A 25,005-nucleotide genomic window follows, 5' to 3' on the forward strand; every position below is an offset into this window, starting at 1 on the left:
GTGAGGTCACTTCCTCCTCCTTTCCCATTTTTTTCATCCTGTGTAAAATGTGCTGACAGGCTAGGGATTTTTGCTTATATCTCGGCCATTATTTGACCAAATCGAATTCTTTCTTTTTTTTTTTTGCTAGTGTGTTTTCTCAAGGGGCTCTTTCAGTTGGTGCGGGGGGGGGGGAGGGGCGCCGATTTAAAGGGCCAGCGTTACTTTTTTCATTTAAGGCAAAAATGGTCATCCGTGATAAGATAATAAATCCCCCGCAGACCTGGTGGGGACTTCGTGTACACCTGAATCCTCTCCCCTGGCACCCATATCTGCTGCTCTGGTGTCCCAGGTGAATCTGCTGATGTCGGCACGGCCTGTGCCCTCTCAGTTCTCTTACTGTGAGCCCGAATTGGTTGCCATGGACGATGGTCCCCCTGAGGGGTCCTGGTCTTCCACATTGAGGGAGAGGAGGAGAGGGAATCTTCCTCCTCGGTAGCGCTGGAATGCGCTACGATGGATGCTCTTATGGGCGTCCTAACAGAAACTCTGTATCTTAACGATGAGCCAGTTCAGTCAAGTGAGCGGTCCGTTTTGCTCGGGTTCCGCAGACCCCAGACTGTCAGGTCAGGCATTTTTCCTGCCCGTGGATTTTCCCGAGATTGTGAATAGCCAGTGTTGGCGCATTTAGCGCATGTTGGTGGTGCCCAAGAGTTTTTCCACCCGCTCTCCATTTTTCGTAGGCGGTAGATGAACGTTGGTCGGTGTCCCCAAGCAGGGGATCACACTTGGTCCAGGCTGAATAAGTCCACCTTACTTGCCGGTAGGGGATTCCCAGTATTCAGGGATCCCACTGATAGGCGTGTGGAGGCGCTTGCTCGCCACTTCGCCACTTTTATCTAGTGGCGGGTTCCCTGTTGCAACCTGTGTTTTGCCTCAGTGATGGCCTCTCAGGCGCTCATGACATGGTGCAAGGGGCTTTGCAGCAGGATCAATTTGTCCACACTGCAAGCTTCCTGGGCGACGCGGCTTTGGAAGTGGCTCCGTTGGTCGCCCAGGTTGTCGGCGGTGGGGATTGCGATCCACCGCATTACCTGGTTAAAGTGCTGGTCGGTTGACCACGCTTCCTAAAAGACGGTGTCTGAGGTTCCCTATGAGGGGGGTCGTCTTTTTGGGGTAACTCTTGATAAGTTGATTACGGGGCTCACGGGAGGTAAGAGTACTCGTCTGCCCCAGGTCACCAAGGGAGAGCTTCCCCGTATGCAGAGGGGGCCCCCCTTCAAGACTCAACATAATTGCCTTTGTGCCTTTGGGATGCAGGTGAAGGGTAAACCCTTCCGCCTTCCCGGTGGCCACGAGGAGCCGTGGTCGGGTAAGCCAGACGCCGGTCAGTCTGTTTGGGCGGCCCAGTCCACCTCTTCCTAAAAGGGAAGCCCTCCTCATTGTCAGGGGTAAGAGAAGAAAAGCAGCGCCACCTCAGTGTAGATTAAAAGGTTATTTATTACATAAAAACAATGTAGTAACTCACACAGAGGAAATAGTTGATCAGCAAATGGTGATGGTTCATCTGCAACACTGTAGGGATGTTAGGGAAGTACACTGTGGCGGCCGTGGTCCTGGCTGTGCCGGTGGAGTCCGACACTTCCTGTGTTTCTGCCAGTGTTCAGTATCCAGGCTTACATCCAATAGTGGCAGGGGGGTGCTTGCTTTCGGAGCATGCGTGCTCCTTCCTCAGGCAAGGGTGGGGGGATGTCTGCTTTCTTTTCGGGAACCCTGGTTGTCCGGCATTCAGGACAGGTGGGTTCCTCCCGTCCATTCTTCAGCTGCCCCCTGATCATCTCTGAGATCTCATGGGGGCTGTGCACGGTTTGCTTGCACACTGAGTCATTGTACCCATTCTTTTTCGGAAAAAGTTTTTGCGGTTTTGACTCCAACCTATTCACGGTGCCCAGGAAAGAGGGAACGGTGTGTCCGATTCTGGAATGGTAGTCCCTAAACCGCTTTGTGTGAGACGTTCTTATTTCAGAAGACTTAAAAGGTGGGAAGACAATTTAATAGAGCAGCACGAATGCCAGCAGAATGCTAGGATGTATAGGGAGAGGTATAAGCAGTAGAAAGAGAGAAGTGCTTATGCCGCTGTACAGAACACTGGTGAGACCTCACTTGGAGTATTGTGCGCAGTACTGGAGGCCATATCTCCAGAAGGATATAGATACTCTAGAGAGAGTTCAGAGAAGAGCTACTAAACTAGTACATGGATTGCAGGAAAAAAATTACCAGGAAAGGTTAAAGGACCTTAACATGTATAGCTTGGAAGAAAGAAGAGACAGAGGGGATATGATAGAAACTTTTAAATACATAAAGGGAATCAACTCGGTAATGGAGGAGAGCATATTTAAAAGAAGAAAAACTACCACAAGAGGACACAGTTTTAAATTAGAGGGGCAAAGGTTTAAAAGTAATATGAGGAAGTATTACTTTACTGAGAGAGTAGTGGATGCAAGGAATAACCTTCCTGCAGAAGTGGTAGCTGCAAATACAGTGAAGGAGTTTAAGCATGCATGGGATAGTCATAAGGCTATCCTTCATATAAGATAGGGCCAGGGACTATTCAAAGGATTCAGATATATTGGGCAGACTAGATGGGCCAAATGGTTCTTATCTGCCGACACATTCTATGTTTCTATGTTCAGGATGGGATCCCTCCAGTCAGTGTTACAATAATGGGAATTACTGCATCCATCGCCTTGCAGGATGCGTATCTCCACCTCCCTATTTTCGAGGTTCATCAGAGCTGCTTCCGCTTCGCGGTGGCTGGGGAGCATTACCTGTTTGTGGTGTTGCCTTTTGGTTTCGCTTTGGCTCCCAGGGTTTTCATCAAGGTGTTGGCTCCAGTCTAGCTTTGCTGCGTTTACGGGGCATTGCAGTCATCGGTTGCCTGGACGACCTCTTGTAAGGTCGAACTCTTGTGTAACCTTGGCAAAAGATTTGGCTGTGAAGGTTCAGACGCTTCAGGAGTTTGGGTGGGCCGTCAATTTCAGATGTCGGCACTGACTCCCTCTACTTGTTTCCAGTACCTAGATGGTCCTGGACTCTGCTCAATCTCGGGTCTTCCTTCCGGAGGACAAAAATCGGGACTTTGCGGGAGGAGATCGGAGCTCTCAGGAACGACGATCTCTCCTCTTTGCAGACCTGTATGCGGGTTCTGGGACGGCTGGTCTCGGTCTTCGAAGCAGTTCCGTTTGGTCAATTTTACAGCAGGTCTCTGCAAGCGGAGATCCTGGACAGGTGGGACAGGACACCTCAGTCCTTGGAAAGGAGTTTTTCCTTGAGTCATCCAGGTCGGATCTTCTGTGGTGGCGCTGGCCGCTGTTCTTGACACAGGGTCGGTCCTTCAGACCTTTATTATGGACAGTTGTCACCACGGATGCCAGCCTGTCGGGCTGGGGAGGAATTCTGGGCACGTTTTGCGCCCAGGGGACGTGGTCGGCTGGGGAGACTTCGCTACCGATCAGCGTCTTGGAGCTCCGAGCGCTCCAGTTTTGTCTGTTCCGGTGGTCACCTCAGCTTCAGGGGTGTCCGGTGCGGGTACAGATGGACAATGCCACAGCTGTGGCTTATATCAATCACCAAGGGGGCATGTGGAGTGCCCGGGCGGCCTTAGCAGTGGATGAGATTCTGTCCTGGGCCGGATCGCAGGTACCTGCGTTCTCGGGCGTTCTCATTCCGGGTGTGGAACTCTGGCAGGCGGACTATCTACGTCGCCAGACTTTGGACCGAGGGGAATGGTCCCTACATCCGGAGAGGGTTCACCTCCTGTGCGCCCGGTAAGGGACCCTGGGCGTGGATTTGTTCGCGTCCTGTCTCCACAAAGTGGTGGTAAGGTTCGTGGCCAGAGCTTGCGATCCTCTGGCGGACGCCATGGACGCGTTGGTGGTGCCTTGGCACCCCTATCGGTTACTGTATGCCTTTCCTCCGATTCCACTGTTATCCAGGTTCCTCCGCAGGTTGGCGTCGGAATGCATGTCAGTCATTCTGGTGGCCTGGACGGGCCTAGACGGTCCTGGTACGCGGCCGTCTTTCAGATGGTTGTCGAACCTCGATGGCGACTTCCACTGCGAGACGATCTGTCTCAGTGACCGATCTTCTTTTCTGCTTTACAGTTGCTGGCTTTTTCGGCATGGCTGTTAAAAGCCAGGTCCTGAGGGATAGAGGTCTTTCTCAGGCGGTCATCCTTACCTTGCAAGGGGCTCGCAAAACCACTTCAAGGAAGTTTTCTTCGCAGCACCTGGAAAGCGTGTTTCGCTTGGTGCGAAGTGCAAGGTTTTTACCCTCGTTCCTTCTCGGTGGCATAGGTCTTGGCCTTCCTGCAGAATGGCGTGGATCAGCATGTAGTGCTGACTAAGGCCAAGGGTCCATTGTCGGCCTTGGCCGTCTTGTTTCAATGACCTTTTGGCGTCGCTTTCTTTGGTCCGCACCTTCATTCAAGAGGTGCGGCATTTGGCTCACCCCGAGGGGAGCTCTCTTGCTTCCAGGGGACCAGAATTTGTTTTTTTTCAGTGTTAAAATAAACCTCTCTTCGAGAACATCGGGGGGATGTGTCTGTCTGTGTTGTCCCAGAAAGTTGCTTTTCTGGTGGTCGACTCGCAGTGTGTCTGAATTGGCGGCCTTGTCCTGCTGCTCGCCTTATCTAGTACTTCATAGAGATAAGGAGGTTCTGCGACCAATCTTTTCTTCCCATGGTGGTTTCTTCCTTCCACCTCAATGTGGATATCGTGTTGCCTTCGATGTGCGCACGGCCCAAGCATCCTAAGGAGTTTGCTTTGCTTTCTCTGGATATGGTCCGGGCGGTCAAGGTCTACCTGTCCGCCATGAAGTAGATTCGGCAGTCTGATTCTCTATTTGTTCTTCCTGAGGGACCTCGAAAGGGATCGGCCGCCTGCGCGGCAATCATTTCTAAATGGATCAGACAGGCCATTGTTCAGGCCTATTCCATCAAGGGTCAGGTTCCTCCTTTCCCCGGTGAAGGCTCATTATACTCGAGCCGTTAGTGCCTCTTGGGTTTTTTCGCCATCAGGCTTCTGTGGCTCAGGTGTGCAAGACGGCGACATGGTCGTCAGTGCACACTTTCACGAAGTTTTACAAACTTGACGTTTTGGCATCTTCGAATGCTTCCTTTGACTGCAAAGTTTTGAGTGCGGCAGTTGTTTGAGGGGACATTGTTTATAATATCTTTCCTTGTTGGGGTGTTTGTTCTGGTTTTGTTCTAGTTTTTTACTGTGGGCTCAGGTTGTTACTAGCCCTGTTATTTGCGTTATCTTCTTATCTGGTTGCGTTGCTTTCCCACCCCTCATACCTGCACTGCTTTGGGATGTCCCATTAGTGAAGGCTAATACCATTGGGCGGCGACTGTCAGAGGACGTAAGAGAAAATAGAATTTTTGTAAGAACTTACCGTAAAATTATTTTCTCTGAGTCCTCTGAGAGTCGCCACCCCCACCCCTCTGGTTTTTGATCTGGGGGTTGTTGCCTTCCGGTACTGCTTGCTACGAAACTGAAGTAATATCAGATTGGGTTTCTTGTAATGGCTGTGGGATGGCCCCCTAGTGGCGTGCTGAGGTACAAAAGTTTTTTTGTATTAACCTAAAAATTAATTATCTGCCTAGTCTGCTCCTGAAGAGTGCGCCATCACCCATTAGTGAAGGCTAATACCATCGGGCGGCGACTGTCAGAGGACTCAGAGAAAATAATTTTACGGTAAGTTCTTACCAAAATTCTATTTTTTCAACCTGATTAACTATGTATGTAAATATGACAAATTGCATGCCAAATCGGCACAATGTCAACAGGGCTTCATGTTCCATGAATGATACCCTGAAACAGATTGCAAAATGCAGCGCGTTTGCCAGAATCTCATCGTATGGGTGTTCACACCCATGCAATGCTATTAGGTTTGGAGAAAAAATGGTCCTACAATATTTTGGTGCAAATGTGGTGCAATTGAATAAAAAACGTAAAAAAAGACAGTCAGCAGCGTTTTTTTTGGCGTGTATCGGCGTTTAATGATGTTAGAGCCTTTTTACAGCTGAAATATGCCACTGAATACCCACTAGTTTTTTGGGGTTTTTTACAGCCAGAAGCTGCCCCTGCCAAAAACTGCTGATAACAGCCTATGTGTGCATGGACACATAGGATAACATTGGCTGTAGAAAGAAATGAAAACAAAAAACAACTAAACCCCTGTTTTGACGCAAATTGTTAGACAGGTTAATTTGGTTGGTAAGCAAACTGGCTGGCAGATTGAACTGGGAATTTTACCTTTGTTTGTTTCATGTAGAAAGAAATGTCTGACGCCATAAACAGCACCTGTAAAAATGTCCAGTGTGCATGAGGCCTTAAGAGCCAAATTACACTGCAGAATGGCAGAGGTGATTCACCCACTTGGGCCGCTCTGCGTTGTCGGCTTCGCTAGGGGACAGGGTGGCGCACGATTTATCGCATTGCACTGCTCCCTTTTTTTTTTTTTTTTTTTTTTTCGTTTTGTATGAGAAACAAAACTCACTTCATTCACTGCAGTGGCAGCACACTTTCAATCATGGAGGCTTAACATCTTGTGTTACCAAGGCTCCAAAACCCTGGAGGAGAAAAAAAAAATGTCTCTATCGTTCATTGATGGACACAGTTCTCTCTGATTCATATCAGTAGGGTTATACTGCCCCCTACAGGAGTAGGGCACCGGGCAGAAAAAAGTTCTTGCTACGCCTATGGGCAGTCCCGGAGGGTACACCCTCTCTCTTCCTACATCGGATGTCAGTTTTAATCTGCCTAGTCAGGAGTAAGGACCTATTTCCTGGGATCTTTGGTCCTGGCATAGAAGTAATTTTTTTATGTAGATTTTTTTTAGCAAGCCTTTTTTTCTCTGAATGTTTTTCCTGAGAGATCCCATTCCCTGGTGCGTAACTTTATCCAAGGGGTGCAACACTTGGTACTTCCGGTGCGACCTCCGTTACCACTTTGCGACCTTGATTTTGGTTCTTCAAAAATCTCCTTTTGAAAGTATTCGAGAGATTCCCCTGCCTACCTTATCCCAGAAGGTGGCCTTCTTGGTGGCTATCACTTCTGCGCGCAGGGTGTCGGCACTGGCGACATTGTCCTGTCGTTCTCCCTATATGTTGGTTTATAGAGGCCTCTTATGAGCCATGAGAGACAGCCTGGGCTTCGATGTGGTTCCTTCCCTTTCTTGGACTGTGGGGAAAAGGTACTCTTGCTTTCTGTCAAGGTCCTTATGATGTCGTCCAAGGTAGCTCCGAAAAGACGTACATTCTGGAAGGCTAACTCCACCAGGGCGTTCCTGGAAGTCTGGTCAGCGGACCAACCCTTGAGCCAAAGCGCTCCCGAAGCACCACGTCTGAAGAGAGTTTGGAGATAAGCAGAGCAGAATTGATGGATGCGATGCACACAAATTGCAAACACTGGACCAACCAGTTTGCCAGTTCCACATCTGCCTGAGACTTTTGCCACAAGCCATACCTTTGCTGAAAAATCTGTGCCTATTCAAGTCAGTGTCTGAGACACTAGGACCATCACCAACACAGGGAGCAGCTCTGACCCATTGATGGTACATTTTGAATGTGCAACTGACTCTACCTTGCGGTACGCAGGGTCCATAAGGGAGGGGAATTCCTCAGACGGAATCATGGTGGCCTTGTTGGGCCTAGAAATGGGTGGATCCACCACAGGAGGAGAGGTCCACTTGAGCAGGGCCTCTTTTAAAAGGAGAAATAAAGGTACGCTTGGAATGCTCCCAATCCTTCTATACAAATTTGTCAAAAATACAGGTTAAGGAAAGACCTAAATAGATTTAGCAAACTTGTGCATGCAGAAAGGAACAGGTTTTGCATTAGCCGCCCCAATTTAGTCCTCAAACTTGAGCGTCTCCAACACGGAGGTGAGCAGTGCAGTAACTAGCGTTTTTTCTTGCGCAAGAAACTGAGGCAGAAAACTTGTCCTTACTAGCCGAAGACATCTGGGTCAGGGACATGAAGCCCGCAGCAGCAGAGCCGGACTCAGAGGCATTTGGGGGACTTGGGTGTTGATGGAGGGCATGTCTTTGAAATGAACAAGTCCAGATCCGCCAACGGGAGTCTAAAGGGATAGAGGGACCCAAGAAACCAGACTCCTCCTGAAGAAGGTCTGCAGGAGTAGAATTATCCTGAGACTCTAGTTTAGAACCAGCTCTGCAGTGCACTGCTGGAGTAGGACATCAAGGGCATAGAGGGAGAAAAATCACCACCCCTTAATCTGCCTGGCACAGCAAGGGAAGTACCACAGGGAGGACTCACCACCTGGTAGATTGCCAGAGCTCAAAACTGTTGCCTGAGTGCTGCTGCTGCTGTCCAACAAAATATGCAGGAGAGCGAGCCCAACACCAGTGTTCTAGGGACCATCTTCATACTCAGCTCTCAATGCTGGAGGAAAAACAAGATGGCCGCTGCTCTGCGGCTATAAAAAAATTACCACCAAGTCCTTCCCCAGGCAGCTTCCATTTATCTCAATTAGAGAGGTCCACCACAAAAAGGCCGCTGCCTCCTTGTTACAAGAAAATGAACGCCGCTGGCGGTAGGGAGAGCACACGTCCGCTGCCCAGCACAGTTCTGACCCTGGGAAGAAATCCCAAAGTTCCACTTTGCCCAAAGCGGATAGGACAGCTCCCCTCATCTCCAGGGAGGCCCAAGAGATAATCCCAGGAGCCCAGATACCAGCAATGGCAGGTAGTCGGAGAAGCTCAGATAGCAAGACACAAGTTAATACCATAAGCCGGGTGAGGGAACTCCATAGGACTGACCACCTCAGGGAGTACCTGTGCCACACACCACTACCAGTGAGAGAGAATCTACTTACCAATCCAGTGGAGCATGCAGGTAAGACTTGCAAGACAGATACTTCTCTCCACCAAAGTAGGGGGGGGGGCTGTCGCCCAGAGTAACACTATGACACAGACTCCAGCACCCCATATGTGGCTCCGCAAGGTGTTTAATTTGCTGGCTCTCCCAGTCCAGGATGGGGCTAGTCAAAGGTCTTCCTGCACTCATTGGCCAGACTGGGATGACCACTGGATCTAGGTTATCCAGTCCATCACCCAGCCCGCTGTTGAAGATCTCTGAAGAAAAATAGCTATGAAACCACAGGTCCCAGCAGGAAACTAGATCCTTACTCCTGAAACACTGCCTAGTGTCCTCCTGGTGGGTGGTGCTATAAAATCCACTAAGCTTGAATGTAAAGAGAAGCTGTATCTGTCAACGAACACAAGATAGAAGAGTTAATAGTTATTTTTTTTCATTCAATTTGGTAATTTGGTAAAAACAAAGTATGTGAACCCTTTGCTTTCGAAATGCTATCAATTCTTCTAGGTACCCTGGTACACAGTTTTTGAAGGAACTCGACAGATAGGTTGTTCCAAACTACTTTGACCATCACTTCAAACCATCACTTTCATTACTCTTTGTTCTTCTTTATGCTGAAGATAGTTCTGAATGACACTGACAGTATGTTTGGGGTGGTTGTCCTACTGCAGAACAAATTTCGGGCCTATCAAATTCCTCCCTGATGGTCGCATGATGGATAAACCATTAAACAATTAGTTTGGTTAAGAGGGTCTCCAAGTTGGCAGCCTTGCTCTCCTAGATGTATTTTGGTATGCTTAAGAGGAATATTTTAGTCCTAAGACTGCTTCCTGCTTTAGGTTGTGTTCGCTTTCCATCATAACAAAGGACATTGTGCTTTCCTTCTTTTATCCAGCACCCTCCCATCCTAATGAGATTGTCTTTTACTTTCTAAATATAGTAAGGAATGTAATGATTTATCTGAGGCTTGCAGCTTTTGATGAAGATGGGGTTCCATTGTCTCAGATGGTCCTGATATCTGACTTACAGTTCAACCCCTTTTCTTTGAATTCACCAAATTATTCATCAGGCTGCTTCCTTAACCGCTTGCCGACCGCCGCACGACTATTTACTGCGGCAGTCAGCCCCTCATAGGCAAAGCGACGTAGTACTACGTCGCTAGCCTGGGAGGGTCTAGGGAGCGAGCGCGCGCCCCCGGAGGCAAGCTCCCGCGCAGTCACGGACCCCCCGCGCGTGTGACCGGCGAACCCGATGCCCGCCGCTCACTCCGCGATCGTCGGTGCAGAGGGAGAAAGGCAGGCGGCTGATGTAAACAAGCCTCCTGTCATTCTCCCCTGTGTAGAAACAGTGATCATACGGTTCTACTATGTAGGACCGTTGATCACTGTTCCTACACCTCAAGCCACAGCCAATCACAGTTAGAATCACGCCCCTAGGGACACACACCACCCTTCCCTCTCAATAAAAGTTAACCCCTTCACTGCCAGTGTAATTTTACAGTAACAGTGCATATGTATAGCACTGATTACTGTAGAAATGTCACTGGTAACCCCAAAAGTGTCAAAAATGTCAGTCAAGGGTCCGATCTGTCCGCCGCAATGACGCAGTCCCGCAAAAAAAAATCGCAGATCGCCGCCATTACGCATTAAAAAAAAAAACAACAAAAATGACAAAAATCTTTCCCTTTGTTAGTAAACGCAATAACTTTTGCGCAAACCAATCAAAATACACTTTTTGCGATTTTTTTTTTTTTTTACCAAATATATGTAGCATAAAAAAAATTGGTCGAAAATGTTAAATTTTGATTTTTACATTTTTTTTTGGGGGGGGGGGGGGATTTCATATAAAAAAAATGTGAAAAATATTGTTATTTTTGCAAAATTTACGCTCTTTTTTTGTTTATAGTGCATGATCAAAAAATTGCACAGGTGATCAAATACCACCAAAAGAAAGCTCTGTTTGTGGGGAAAAAAAGGATGTCAAATTAGTTTAGGTACAGCGTCGAACGACCGTGCAATAGTCCGTTAAAATCACGCAGTGCGGAATCGCAAAATAGGCCCTGGTCAGGAAGGGGGTAAAATCTTCCGGGGCTTAAGTGGTTAAGGGACACGTTCCTTCATTCCCAGTCAATGCTGTTTTTTTCCAAAGTGACCTGTGAAGCACATCAGTATGTCAACTTGTACATATAACCACTTTATCAATAAAAGCTCAAAAATAGTTTGAATAAGATTGCTTCTATCAATTTTGTAAACAAATTAAACTGAAACCATTAGATTATAGAAAAAAAAGTCATAAAATTCATATGTGAAGAATTGTCATGTTTTAATGAATACAGTTCTGATAGAACTAAATGGGTAACAATGAGAATGACTGGTATTTAGCTTTAAGACAACGGTTTAAAGAGATTTCATGTGCAGAAGAAAAAAAACACTATACCTAGGGCTGCTTGTACCTTAGATCTGCTGAATTTTATTTCTTAAATAAAATCTCTTCAAACTTTTTTGTTTTCACCAGTTACAGTTTGTAATGACCTGATGAATTAATTTGACACACTAGCTTATTTTACTTTTGTAAATATATTGACAGTTTAGAAATGTTCTTGGACCAGATGACTAGTGATTTGGCTGCATACACTGCTCATGCCAACAGAAAAACTATAACAATTGCTGACCTGGAGCTTCTTATGAAACGGTAAGCATTAATTAATCTTTTTTTACGTATGTTTTTATGTAATTTTTTTTTTTCCTTTATCAGAATGTGTTATGGTTTGTGTTATAACATCTTCCACTTCTACATAGTTACATAGTAGGTAAGGTTGAATAAAGATAACAGTCCATCCATTTTAACCTGTGTAGATGTACGTGTGTCAGTGTTGATAATCTTTTCCCTTATCCCTGTATATTGTTTTCTTTATGATGCAGGTCCAAGAGTCTTTTAAAAAGTATCAATACTCCCCGCTGACACCGCCACTTGTGGAAGAGAGTTCCACATTCTTACTGCCCTGACCGCGAAAAACCTCCTGCGCAGCTTAAGGTTAAACCGCTTCTCCAATCTCATTGTGTGGCCCTGTGTCCTTTTATAGCCCTTGAGATTAAATAGCTTTTTCCCTATGCTGGGATCATCATTGAGGTATTTTTGTAAATCGCTATCATGCCCCCTCTCAAGTGTCTCTTCTCCAGCAGGAATACATTTAATGCTTGTAGTTGCTCCTCTGTATTTGAGGTCCTCGAGTCCCCTCAATAATTTAGTTGGCCTTCTTTGTATTCTCTCCAGCAATAAACAAAAATAACCCCTGCACATACTGGTGTCAAACATCTACACGGGGATATACTTCACCAGTCAATGGGGCTGATCCTGAGTCCACTTCCTACTTGTTATATGTTTTAGGCAGGTATACCCCAGTCGCTTCAGATCCTCTTACACTCCACTGGGGGGCGGATAAAAAGCAGGTTCCAAACTGTAAAGAAGGGAAGCGCACGCAGACCTCAGATAATATCGCTTTAATAGGGGACGATACAATACAGTTAAGTTGCACTCACATTTCCATCCTTATAGGACAAGCACTTCAGCACATCAACAGAAGCTCCTCGCTCCTCCCGTCCCAAGTGTTCCTCCGGTCTCCTCTATCACAGCAACCGCAGCTATGAGCCAGCTCTCTATTGCTTCCTGCTATCGGCTCCCCCCCGCCAGGTCACTACATGCCGATACTAGTGCGCCTGCGCACCAGTCCGCCGTCATTCACCGACGGGAAGGTTGGCCTAAGACTCGGCCGAGGCTGTACGCAGTATGGGGCTACGGAGTGGAGAGATCCAAGGGGATATGCTGATTCTGCTGGTTGCTACGGACAACACATTTTGGAGGCAGAGCCTCCTTTAGGTCCCACCTTGCTTCCTGTGACACCTCCTCATTATATACCTATATACTTCCAGCCCTAATTATTCAACTCTTGCTCTTAAAGGGCCAGTCTCCAATTATTATCTACCATGGTAAGAGAGGAGGAGCAAGGGGCTATCTGTTTTTCGTGCAGAACTATAAATACAATAAAGTATATTACATTCTATATAGCACCATAAACTTGTGTGGCAATATAAGTATGAAACTATAAAACTATAAGTATAAAACTATAATTGGCCACAGTATCTTCAACTGCTTGGACATCATACCAAACACTAATTAGCAATACCAATTAAAATAAATGAGAGAGAGCCAATACTGACTATATAAGCGGAATTAAAAATAAAAACAGTCATACACTAATATTATAAAATTCATTCTGATATGAGAAATCTGATATGAAAAATTGTTCTGATATAGAAAATTACTGCAATTAAAAATCACAAATATACATTATGCTAAACATCACTCATCGCCTACCATATGGGGTAAGCATTATTTAGATGAGATAAGCTTTACCTGAATATACTACTAAAATTAGGGAAGCATATGATAATGTTATGTGGATATGTATAAGTATATACACATGCATACATACTTCTTATGTATGGCTACACATTCATTGTTTATATTATGTGCACCATACACATTGCTGCTAAGGACATGTACAGATATATATATATATATATATATATATATATATATATATACACATACATACGTACATGTACCTGCATATACTACACTAGTACACAGTCAGATAATGGTGTTCACTTCTAATTCCTCGTTGAGTCTCCCCAGCGACATGGACCCAAGCGAGAATATCCAAAACGTTTCTTGTCTACATAGCATCGAGAACCTTTCACCTTCTGGGAGAGTCGTAGATAATGGCTTCAATCCCGAATAGTTCTAGGCCTGTGGTGCTCCCTCCATGTACTTTTCAGAAATGCCTTGGAACACTGTGCTTATCTTTTTTCTGCTCAATGAACCGGCGATGTTCACCAAATCTAGTGCGCATAGCTCTAACTGTCCTTCCTACATAAAGGAGACCACATGGGCACCTCAGGCCGTAAACTACAAATTGTGTACCACATCTGATAAATTGTTTGATGTTATAGGAACGTCCTGCTGTGGACGTAAAGCTACTTTTGCCATGTTGCATGAAGGAGCAGGCCTTACATCTGCTCTGTTTACACCTGTAAGAGCCCACCATGTTGAAGAGTATAGGGATGTTTGATACTCTATCTGTGCGTTTTTTGTTTTTGACCTTACTCTGTGCTACCAGGCTCTTGACATTCTTGGCCCGCCTGAACACCACTTTAGGTTTTGTGGGAAGCACTCTACTGAGACCTGCATCTTGCCTCAAAATAGGCCAATATTTCTCTCTTGATGGTCAAAATGTTGGTCATTAAATTTAGTGATGAACATTACTTCCCTAGGGGCTCCATTTTTCCCTATAGATTCCATGCCCTTACAACCCTCTATGTAGCAGTCTCTGGCTCTATGTATGTGTTGTAGGGCATACCCTTTCTCCACAAATTTTCTCTCAAGAACTTCAGCTTGCAACAGATATTGCCCAGTGTCCGTGCAATTTTTGCCCAGCCTACAAAATTGGCTGTAGGGTATATTTTCTTTCCATTTTGGCAAATGACAGCTCTTCCAGAGTAGGTATGAGTTACCAGCCGTTTCTTTAAAATGTGTCCTAGAAGTAATAGCCCCTTCTTGGTTCCAGGCCAGCTCGAAGTCTAAAAACAAAAGGGACTTGGCATCTACTACATGTGTGAATCTTCTTCCATAGGGATTAGCATTACAATAATCCACAAATTCCACCACCCTATCAGCTGTACCATCCCAGATAATTATTACATCATCGATGTAGCGCCCATAGTACACCAGATGCTCTGCAAATGGGTTCTGGGTCCAAATATGAAATTTCTCCCAGAAGCCCATAAATAAGTTTGCATAGCATGGTGCAAAATGTGCACCCATCGCTGTGCCTGAGATCGGTCTATAGTGTGTTCCCTGGAATTCAAAATAATTCCTTTCCAGTGCAAACTGGGTGCGTGCACGGATGAATTCCGACTGGTCTGGATGTAGGTACTCTGCTCCCAACAAGAAATGCTCCACTGCTTTCAATCCACCCTCATGGGGGATTGAAGTATACAGGGAGCTCACATCCAAAGACAGCCACAGATAACTAGGTTCCCACCTATATTTCTGTAGTATCTCGAGTACCTGTGTAGAATCCCTGATGTAAGGCGGGAGAGATATGACTAGTGGCTGCAGATGGTGATCCACATATTGGGAGAGCCTACTAGTGATGCTCTCCATGGCCGCCAGTATGTCTCCCTGGGGGACATACTGGATCTTTATGTATCTTAGGGGTATGATAAAAGTACGGAGTTTTAAAATAATTGTTTAAAAAGAACAGTTTTTCAGACTTGTTAATAACTTTATTGCTAAAGGCCCAATTTATCAGCTCCTGTAATTCTACCTTGTATTCTGGTAAGGGGTCATGGCTTAGAACCTCATAGGTGTTACTATCAGAGAGTACCTAACCGCTTCCTTTATGTAATCTTCTCTATTTTGGACTACTATTCCTCCCCCTTTATCTGCTACCCTAATGATTATGTCAATATTCTTTTTAAGGCAACTGAGTGCCACTTTTTCCTCCGGGGATAGATTGTTGGTACTTAACTTCCCCTTTGGGCGGGCACAGATTTTGTTGAAATCGGCATAAACCATAGAATAGAATGTCTTAATGTATTTATTTTTAACATGATGTGGGTAGAAACTCGACTTGGGCCTAAAGTGACTATAAGTTATGTCATTGTGATAAGGATTAGAGATAACATCTCCTGGTGGGATACCCCCCTCCAACCATAACTCCTCCAGTATGTCAAGCACTTCTCTATCTAATTCTGACGCACCTGGTTCTATGCTCATTCCTATTAACCTTGGCCCTCCTTCTATTGTTACCATCCCTTCTGGATCTTCTAGATCTTCTAATGGCTCTTTATCCTTATCACTTTGGAGACTAAAAAATCTCTGCACTGTGAGGTCCCTCATATATTTGTGGAGATCCTTGAACAAATCAAAAAGGTTAGCACTGCAACTTGGGGCAAAGTTTAGCCCCTTTTGCAATAGACTTATCTCTCCCTCTCCAAGCACATGCGTGGACAAGTTGAATATTTTCACTGTGGAGATAGGTGATGTAGTTTCCCTCTTTTTATATCGCCTCCCCTTTCCTCCTCTGACTCCTCTATGTCTCCTATTTTTCTTTTTTCTGCGGGAGGGGGTCGGTCTAAAAAATCCCCATCAGTCTTCTGGGACATCTGTCCTACCAAAGCACCCAAGTCCTCTCTACTAAGAGCGGCACCCGAGGCACCTGGTAGGTCCCCATTTCCTATGACGGGGTCCTCTAATATCTCATACCTATTAGACACCGGGATACCTCGATAGGATATATTGGTATCACCATTGGTCCCAATGTCCATAGTGAGGGGAGAAGGGGGGGGGGGAAATGGGAAGGGGTATGTTAGGACAGAAATGGAAGGGAGTAGGGAAGGGGGATTACAAGGTGAACCAATGTACTGCAGGTGTGCTTCAATGGGTTGAAGCTCTACCTATCTAAAACATATCAATGTTAAAGTTAAAAATAGTCAAAATTACTACAACCCATCTAACATGCGGGTCACTGTGTTGAAGGAATGATGTCTAAGTAATGAATTATACACCAACATTATACATAACCTATACAAAATATATATAGAAATATGTGTATATATTATATGTTAAAATGTGAAATCGCCAATAGACTGTGTGTCCTATACTAGGACTAAACACAGATCAATATAGTCTAACATGGCACCACACTAATACAATATATTGCACACTTGCCCCACATACAATTCATAAGTCCAAGTCACTGGGGTGTGTCACAGATTGCTGCCAGCTGGTCCCAAAATCAATATGCAATAAACAAAAAGAACCCCTGCACATACTGGTGTCCAGCAGCTACACGGGGATATACTTCACCAGTCAATGGCGCTGATCCTGAGTCCACTAACTACTTGTTATATGTTTTAGGCAGGTATATGCCTGTTGCTGCAGCTCCTCTTACACTCCACTGGGGGGCGGATAAAAAGCAGGTTCCAAACTGTAAAGAAGGGAAGGGCACGCAGACCTCAGATAATATCGCTTTAATAGGGGACAATACAATACAGTTAAGTGGCACTCACATTTCCAACCTTATAGGACAAGCACTTCAGCACATCAACAGAAGCTCCTCGCTCCTCCCGTCCCTCCAAGTGTTCCTCTGGGCTCCTCTATCGCAGAAGGTGAAAGGTTTTCGATGCTTTGTAGACCAGAAACGTTTTGGATATTCTCGCTTGGGTCCATGTTGCAGGGGGGACTCAACAAGGAATTAGAAGTGAACACCATTATCTGTCTGTGTACTAGTGTGTATGTGTGTGTGTATATATATATATATATATATATATATATCTGTACATGTCTTTAGCAGCAATGTGTATGGTGCACGTAATATTTGGACACAGAACCCATTTGCAGAGCATCTGGTGTATTATGGGCGCTACATCGATGATGTAATAATTATCTGTAGGGATGCACCGAAATGAAAATTCTGGGCCGAAACCGAAAATGCAGGATGCCCTTGGCCGAAAACCGAAACCGAAAATTACTTTTTCCCCAAAAAAAATGTAAAATAGATAGAACAGGGGCATACACCAAAAACAGATAGCGACGTACACCTTTCGCTGCCACCCTGTATATGTACTGTGATGGGTTGGCAAGAGGTTAATTTAATTGCCAATGGTATTTGTATTATGCAGCATGAGGGGGTTAATGTATTGTCACTGCTGGTCACTGATGCATTAGTGACCGACCAGTGGCAGTTAATTAACCCCTTTGTGCTCCATTAGTGCAACCAGTATCAGTGTTAATTAACACTGGTTGCACTGATACTGGTTGCACTAATGCAGCACAAAGGGGTTAATTAACTGCCACTGGTCGGTCACTAATGCATCAGTGACCAGCAGTGACAATACATTAACCCCCTCATGCTGCATATTACTAATACCAATGGTAAGCTCGCCTGAGCTCCCCCCCTGTCAGGGAAGTGAAGGCTCACATAGTTACAGCTATTAGCGGCCGCTCCCCCCGCCCTCCCGCCCGGTGTCAGTTCATTCACACACAGTCCCGTTAACAGTGAAGTGAAGGCTCACATAGTTATATCTATTAGCGGCCGCACCCCCATAGTTATATCTATTAGCGGCCGCACGTAGTAGTAGGGACGTCATAGAGAGGCGGGCGGCCGGCCAGAGGCGGGACTTTTAAAACCTGTGCTGCGCCCTCCTCCTTCCTCGCGGCGGCCATATTAATTTCGGCATGGTTAACCCATTATCGGCCGAAATGGGATAGGCTCATTTCCGGCCGAAAATTTCGGTGCATCCCTAATTATCTGGGATGGTACAGCTGATAGGGTGGTGGAATTTGTGGATTGTAATGCTAATCCCTATGAAATAAGATTCACACATGTAGTAGATGCCAAGTCCCTTTTGTTTTTAGACTTAGAGCTGGCCTGGAACCAAGAAGGGGCTATTACTTCTAGGACACATTTTAAAGAAATGGCTGGTAACTCATACCTACACTGGAAGAGCTGTCATTTGCCAAAATGGAAAGAAAATATACCCTACAGACAATTTTGTAGGCTGCGCAGAAACTGCACGGACACTGGGCAATATCTGTTGCAAGCTGAAGTTCTTGAGAGAAAATTTGTGGAGAAAGGGTATGCCCTACATACATAGAGCCAGAGACCGCTACATAGAGGGTTGTAAGAGCATGGAATCTATAGGGAAAAATGGAGCCCCTAGGGAAGTAATGTTCATCACTAAATTTAATGACCAATATTGGGCCATCAAGAGAACACTGCAGAAATATTGGCCTATTTTGAGGCAAGATGCAGGTCTCAGTAGAGTGCTTCCCACAAAACCTAAAGTGGTGTTCAGGCAGGCTAACAATGTCAAGAGCCTGGTAGCACCGAGTAAGGTCAAAGACAAAAAACGCACAGATAGAGTATCAAACATCCCTATACTCTTTAACATGGTGGGCTCTTACAGGTGTAAACAGAGCAGATGTAAGGCCTGCTCCTTCATGCAACATGGCAAAAGTAGCTTTACATCCACAGCAGGACGTTCCTATAACATCAAACAATTTATCAGTTGTGTTACACAATTTGTAGTTTACGGCCTGAGGTGCCCATGTGGTCTCCTTTATGTAGGAAGGACAGTTAGAGCTATGCGCACTAGATTTGGTGAACATCGCCGGTTCATTGAGCAGAAAAAAGATAAGCACAGTGTGCCAAGGCATTTTTGCAAAGTACATGGAGGGAGCACCACAGGCCTAGAACTATTCGGGATTGAAGCCATATCTCTGACTCTCCCAGAAGGTGAAAGGTTCTCGATGCTATGTAGACAAGAAACATTTTGGATATTCTCGCTTGGGTCCATGTCGCCGGGGGGACTCGACGAGGAATTAGAAGTGAACACCATTATCTGACTGTGTACTAGTGTAGTATATGCAGGTACATGTACGTATGTGTGTATGTATATATATATATATATATATATATATATATATATATGTACGTGTCCTTAGCAGCAATGTGTATGGTTCTATCACGTACCTGGAGATGAGCCTGACACTGTGAGGAAGGCCTCCCTTGCGCCTCCGACTCTGGACACCTGATAGTGCAAACAGGGGACACCGGAGTGTAGAGTAGCACGAGCGCCTGGAGTTTTGCTTGAAGCGGACGATGGCTACTGGTGAAGGTTGCCAGAGAAGTCCCATGAGCAGGGTGTTGTGCAGGCAACAGGTGCTGGAAGCAGGGTTTCCTGGATAACAGGAGGAGCTTCCCAGGCAGGATGGACGGATCTGGGAATGACAGAAGCGTAGTAAGACAAGCCGGGTCAGGAGCCAATCGGTAACGTATAAGCCAGTAGGAGCAGACAGGAAGAGTGGTCACGGGACAAGCCAAGGTCGATGCAGGTGGAGATCAGAGAATCGTCGGGACAAGCCGGGTCTGGAACTAGGAACAAGTGCAGGTAACAGGTATCCAAGGCTGAAGACAAAGCAGCACTGAACCTGTGTGCTGATCCAGCTTAAATAGTGCTCTTCCTTGATGAGAAGGGTGGAGCCAGGATTAGCCTGTGGGTTTAACTCATCCTCTGCCAGAGCCTTCCTGACATGCCCCCCCCCCCCTCCGGATGCCCAACTGGGCCATTCTTGCTGGGTGGGCCCGGTTGAAAGCCTGTATGAGTCTTTGGCATGGATGTTTTCTTCAGGTTCCCAGGAATTGTCTTCAGGACCATACCCCTTCCATTTAATCAGGTACTGTACCTGATTCCTCCTTTTCCTGCAACCCACAATTGCTTCGACCTCAAATTCCTCTTCACTGTCCACAATTACTGGCTCGGGGGGACCTGTATTTCGCTCAGTAAAAGGATCAGGGATGGCAGGTTTTAGCAGGGTGACATGAAAAACCGGGTGGATTTTAAAGGAAGCTGGTAGTTCCAATTCATAAGAAACGTCATTGATTCTTCTTTTAATAGGAAAGGGACCCAAAAAATTAGGTCCAAGTTTTCTTGAGGGACAGGTAAGCTTCAAATTGGTTGTGGCCAACCATACCTCATCACCAGGTTCCAATATCAGCTCTCCCCTTCTTTTCCTGTCAAAGAATTTTTTATTATTTTCCTGAGCCTTAGCCATGGTTTCCTGAAGTAACTCAGTGTTGGATGCAAAAAAGTTTACTGTGTCCTGGACAGCAGGGACAGGACATTCAGGTACTGTGGTGATCAGAAAAGAAGGATGGTAACCATAATTGGCAAAGAATGGAGTCTGCTTGGTAGCCGAATGTTCAGAGTTGTGAGTTGTGTATGCAAACTCCGCTAGTGGCAATAGCGTCACCCAATCATCCTGGGAAAAGGACGAAAAACAGCGTAGATACTGTTCCAGTGTCTGATTGGTATTTTCCGTTTAACCGTTGGTCTGTGGGTGATATGCTGAAGAAAAGGACAGTTCAATATCCAATTTCTCACAAAGGGATTTCCAAAATCTGGAGGTGAACTGGACTCCGCGGTCGGATACTATGTTGGCATGAACTCCATGTAGTCTCACAATCTCTTTGATGAACAACTTGGCTGTATCCATGGCCGAGGGAGTGCCCTTCATGGGTAAGAAATGCGCCATCTTGGATAGCCGGTCTACCACCACGAAGATGGTAGTGTAGCCTTCAGATGGCGGGAGTTCAACGATAAAGTCCATTGAAATCATTTTCCATGCTCTGTCAGGGACTGGTAAGGGTTTGAGCAAGCCCCAAGATTTAGACCTGGGGGTCTTGTTCCAGATACATGTAACACAGGTTTCAATGTACCTTTTACAATCCTCCTGTAGATCAGGCCACCAAAAGGTGCGTTGAAGTAGCTCAGAGGACTTATGGACTCCAAAATGTCCTGCAAGGGAATGGTCATGGCAGAGACCCAAGACAGGGACCCGCAATCTCTCAGGTACAAATATTTTGTTGTTATGCCAAAAAAGTCCGTCCTTAACCTGTAAGGAAACTCCGGGAAGTGGGGAAATATCCTTAGAGGCCTGTTTGAGCTGTAGCAGTAAGTCGTCTTGCAGTAACAGGAAGTTTCTTGACGACAGAATTGTATCTGGGACTGCAGATCTCTCAGCATCAGAAAACATACGGGATAATGCATTCGGTTTTGTGTTCTTTGATCCCGGCCTGTAAGTGACATGAAAGGTGTGACAGAACCCACTGTCACTGTGTGTTTTGGAGGGGACTGTGCGCAAGCCTCCTACCGACAGACTATGGGCCAGAAGCTACTGGAGTTTGGCACTGCAGCCTTTTGACTTTACCATCCACTACTGGCCTGGGAAGCAAAATGGCAACGCTGAAGGGTTGTCCTGGCAAATGGAACTCAGCCCCTAACCTAAATCCGGACATCCCCAAGTTGACCTGAAAAGGGTCAAGCCGGGTCTGCCGGAGTGTTCCACAAGGGGGGAGCACTGTGACGGATCACCCTGTCCCTGGATTGTAAACCCCTTTGTGTCATTTTCCTATGAGTTTGGGACATTGCACTTTTATTGCATTTTATTTCCTCTTTATTCATCCTCTGAACAAAGGAAGATGGCAGGACTCATGCCATTGAGTTAATGTAATGTAATGTAATGTTACAGCCCATCCCCCCCCCCCTCCTCCTGTTCCTGTGTCTAAGTGTGTGGATTCATGATGCAGACAATAGCCTGAGCTGGGCTGGAGACATCTCTCCGCAGGGGGTGTGTATTAAGACTTGCAGTTTCAAATGTACAAATGTTCAGTTCTCATTGGTTGTTGGTTGGTCCTTGTCTCATCCCCCCCCCCCTTGCAGGGCTAAGGGGAGTGCCCCTTAGCTGTGTGTAACTGTTGTCTTGGAATGTAATAAACAGTTTAAGCTCTGCATGGTTAACCCTCAACACCTGTGTGGATTGTCTCGTGATTGAGGGGTTACGGGCTGGATATGGCTTCTCCGCAGGCTGTGGGTGCGTTTGGAAGACAGGAGACCGAGGTCCGGCGGATATGCCCAGCTGGGGTACAAAGATCCGTTACATTGGTTGGCAGCGGTGGGATGTCTCCTGCAGTCCAGGACATCCAAACCACCACCAGGATTCAAGATCTGGGCAGCTGCCGAGGAGTGATACGGGGACCAGCCAGCATGAGAGCGGAGTTCGGGAGGAGGCTGCAAGGCATGCGGAAGCACCATCGGGGACCAGCGACAGAGCACACCAGGCTCGGCTGGGAGGATGTGATCCGCCGACTCTGGCATGAGGCGCTAAGCCACGAGCGGCACCATCAGGGGAAGATCCTTCCCTCCTCCACAGAGATGTACCGGAAGCAGTACAGTGCGCGAGAGGTGTTCCTGAGGGAACGACCGCGAGATGAAGGGAAGACGGAGCTCGGAAGATTGGTCCAGGAGAAAATGAGGCTGGACGCCAGCTACAGAGCCCTCCGGTGGTTCGCGGCTCAACTGTGGCCAGGTACAGCAGATGGCAGCCCAACAGAAGGCGTTGGCTATGGCGGCGTGGGGCTGCTCCATCAAAAAATGTACGGAGACCCAGACTTTGGGAGCGATGAGGAGTGGCGGCTGGAACACATTCTGGATTTCCGAGATGAGGTGCTGGACCTCCCCGACGAAAAATTATCTTTTTCAGATGTTTGTCTTTACCTTGTGCTCCAGAAGAAGCTTAATAGGTTAAGCGAAACATGTAGAGCAGCTGGGATTCAACCTAACATCTGCGTCTACTATATACAGACGACCCTTTGGAGACGGCTATCCCATCTCCAGGGCCGCCTCATGTACACAGGTTATTGTTGTATCGCTTGTGAACACTGTTTAATAATCAATATCTGATTAGGCTGTGTGTTTTGCACTACTTTTTGTAGGCCCTGCCGCCATACTGCAATTATCAACGTATATGACATGTTGCTCTTTGTTTTATATGTTCCCCCTTTTTGGGGTTTACTATGTATGTGTTTTTTGTAAATTTTTCTAATAAAGAATATACTATTTTATATTGGTGCCTATAAAGTCCAATCTCTTTCTCCCTTACTTCCACCCTCAGAGGTAGATCCAGGGAGTCCGAGGGGTGACCTCAGTGAGCCGTTTCCCCAGCACTTGGACACTACCCCAGTGTTTATCGCCCCAGCAGAAGCGCTGGCTACAGGGCAGAGTGCCCCTGGCATCTGCCCAGCATCAGAAAAAGAGTTTGATCCGGAGAGTCTGAGAGAGGATCTGCGTGAGCTGTTTTCCCAACAGCAGATATCCCCACCGGGAGTAGAGGAAGCAATTCTCCCTCCCCAACAATTGGACACTACCCCAGTGTTTATCCCTCCGGCAGAAGCGCTGGCTACAGGACAGAGTGCTGATGGTCTCTGCCCAGCATCAGAATTTAGAGATGAAGAATCCCGGAGGCAGTCCCTGCAAGATACCTTCTCAGCGGCTCGTAACTACACCAGGAGAAAAGCAAGTACCTTTTTCTCCCCAAATGCATAGCCCTACCAGCCTACATTCCCTACCAGCGGAAGCGCTGGCATCAGGGCAGAGGATTATTCAGTTCCCCCCAATATCTGCAACCCAGCCCCGGATCAGAGGAGTGCAGACAGTTGTTCCCACTCTGCAGCGGCTGTTTTTATTCATGGGAGACACTATGTGCAATTTTGCTCCCCAGCGCCAGAGTCGTACTTTTACTTTTCCTGGTTGCCTGGGGTGGAAGTTTGTGACTAACGCAGGTCCAGACCAGTTGAGGGTCAGGAACCTGGTTAGTCTGTTTTTAAAAGGGGAGAAATGTGACAGAACCCACTGTCACTGTGTGTTTTGGAGGGGACTGTGCGCAAGCCTCCTACCGACAGACTATGGGCCAGAAGCTACTGGAGTTTGGCACTGCAGCCTTTTGACTTTACCATCCACTACTGGCCTGGGAAGCAAAATGGCAACGCTGATGGGTTGTCCTGGCAAATGGAACTCAGCCCCTAACCTAAATCCGGACATCCCCAAGTTGACCTGAAAAGGGTCAAGCCGGGTCTGCCGGAGTGTTCCACAAGGGGGGAGCACTGTGACGGATCACCCTGTCCCTGGATTGTAAACCCCTTTGTGTCATTTTCCTATGAGTTTGGGACATTGCACTTTTATTGCATTTTATTTCCTCTTTATTCATCCTCTGAACAAAGAAAGATGGCAGGACTCATGCCATTGAGTTAATGTAATGTAATGTAATGTTACAGCCCATCCCCCCCCCCTCCTCCTGTTCCTGTGTCTAAGTGTGTGGATTCATGATACAGACAATAGCCTGAGCTGGGCTGGAGACATCTCTCCGCAGGGGGTGTGTATTAAGACTTGCAGTTTCAAATGTACAAATGTTCAGTTCTCATTGGTTGTTGGTTGGTCCTTGTCTCATCCCCCCCCCCCCTTGCAGGGCTAAGGGGAGTGCCCCTTAGCTGTGTGTAACTGTTGTCTTGGAATGTAATAAACAGTTTAAGCTCTGCATGGTTAACCCTCAACACCTGTGTGGATTGTCTCGTGATTGAGGGGTTACGGGCTGGATATGGCTTCTCCGCAGGCTGTGGGTGCGTTTGGAAGACAGGAGACCGAGGTCCGGCGGATATGCCC

General features: G+C 46.6%; 1 protein-coding gene across 1 annotated transcript in view; it reads left to right on the forward strand.

Moving 5' to 3' along the window:
* Window positions 1-25,005, forward strand: part of CENPT (centromere protein T) — a 365,158-nt gene that overhangs the window by 280,487 nt on the left and 59,666 nt on the right. Inside the window, exon 12 of the mRNA XM_082271075.1 lies at window positions 11,468-11,572. Coding sequence (XP_082127201.1) covers window positions 11,468-11,572 — 105 coding nt within the window. The remainder of the gene's footprint in view (window positions 1-11,467; window positions 11,573-25,005) is intronic.

The sequence above is a fragment of the Pelophylax lessonae genome (genome assembly GCF_965119305.1).
Source record: "Pelophylax lessonae genome assembly, chromosome: 10".
NCBI classification, from domain to species: Eukaryota; Metazoa; Chordata; class Amphibia; order Anura; family Ranidae; genus Pelophylax; species Pelophylax lessonae.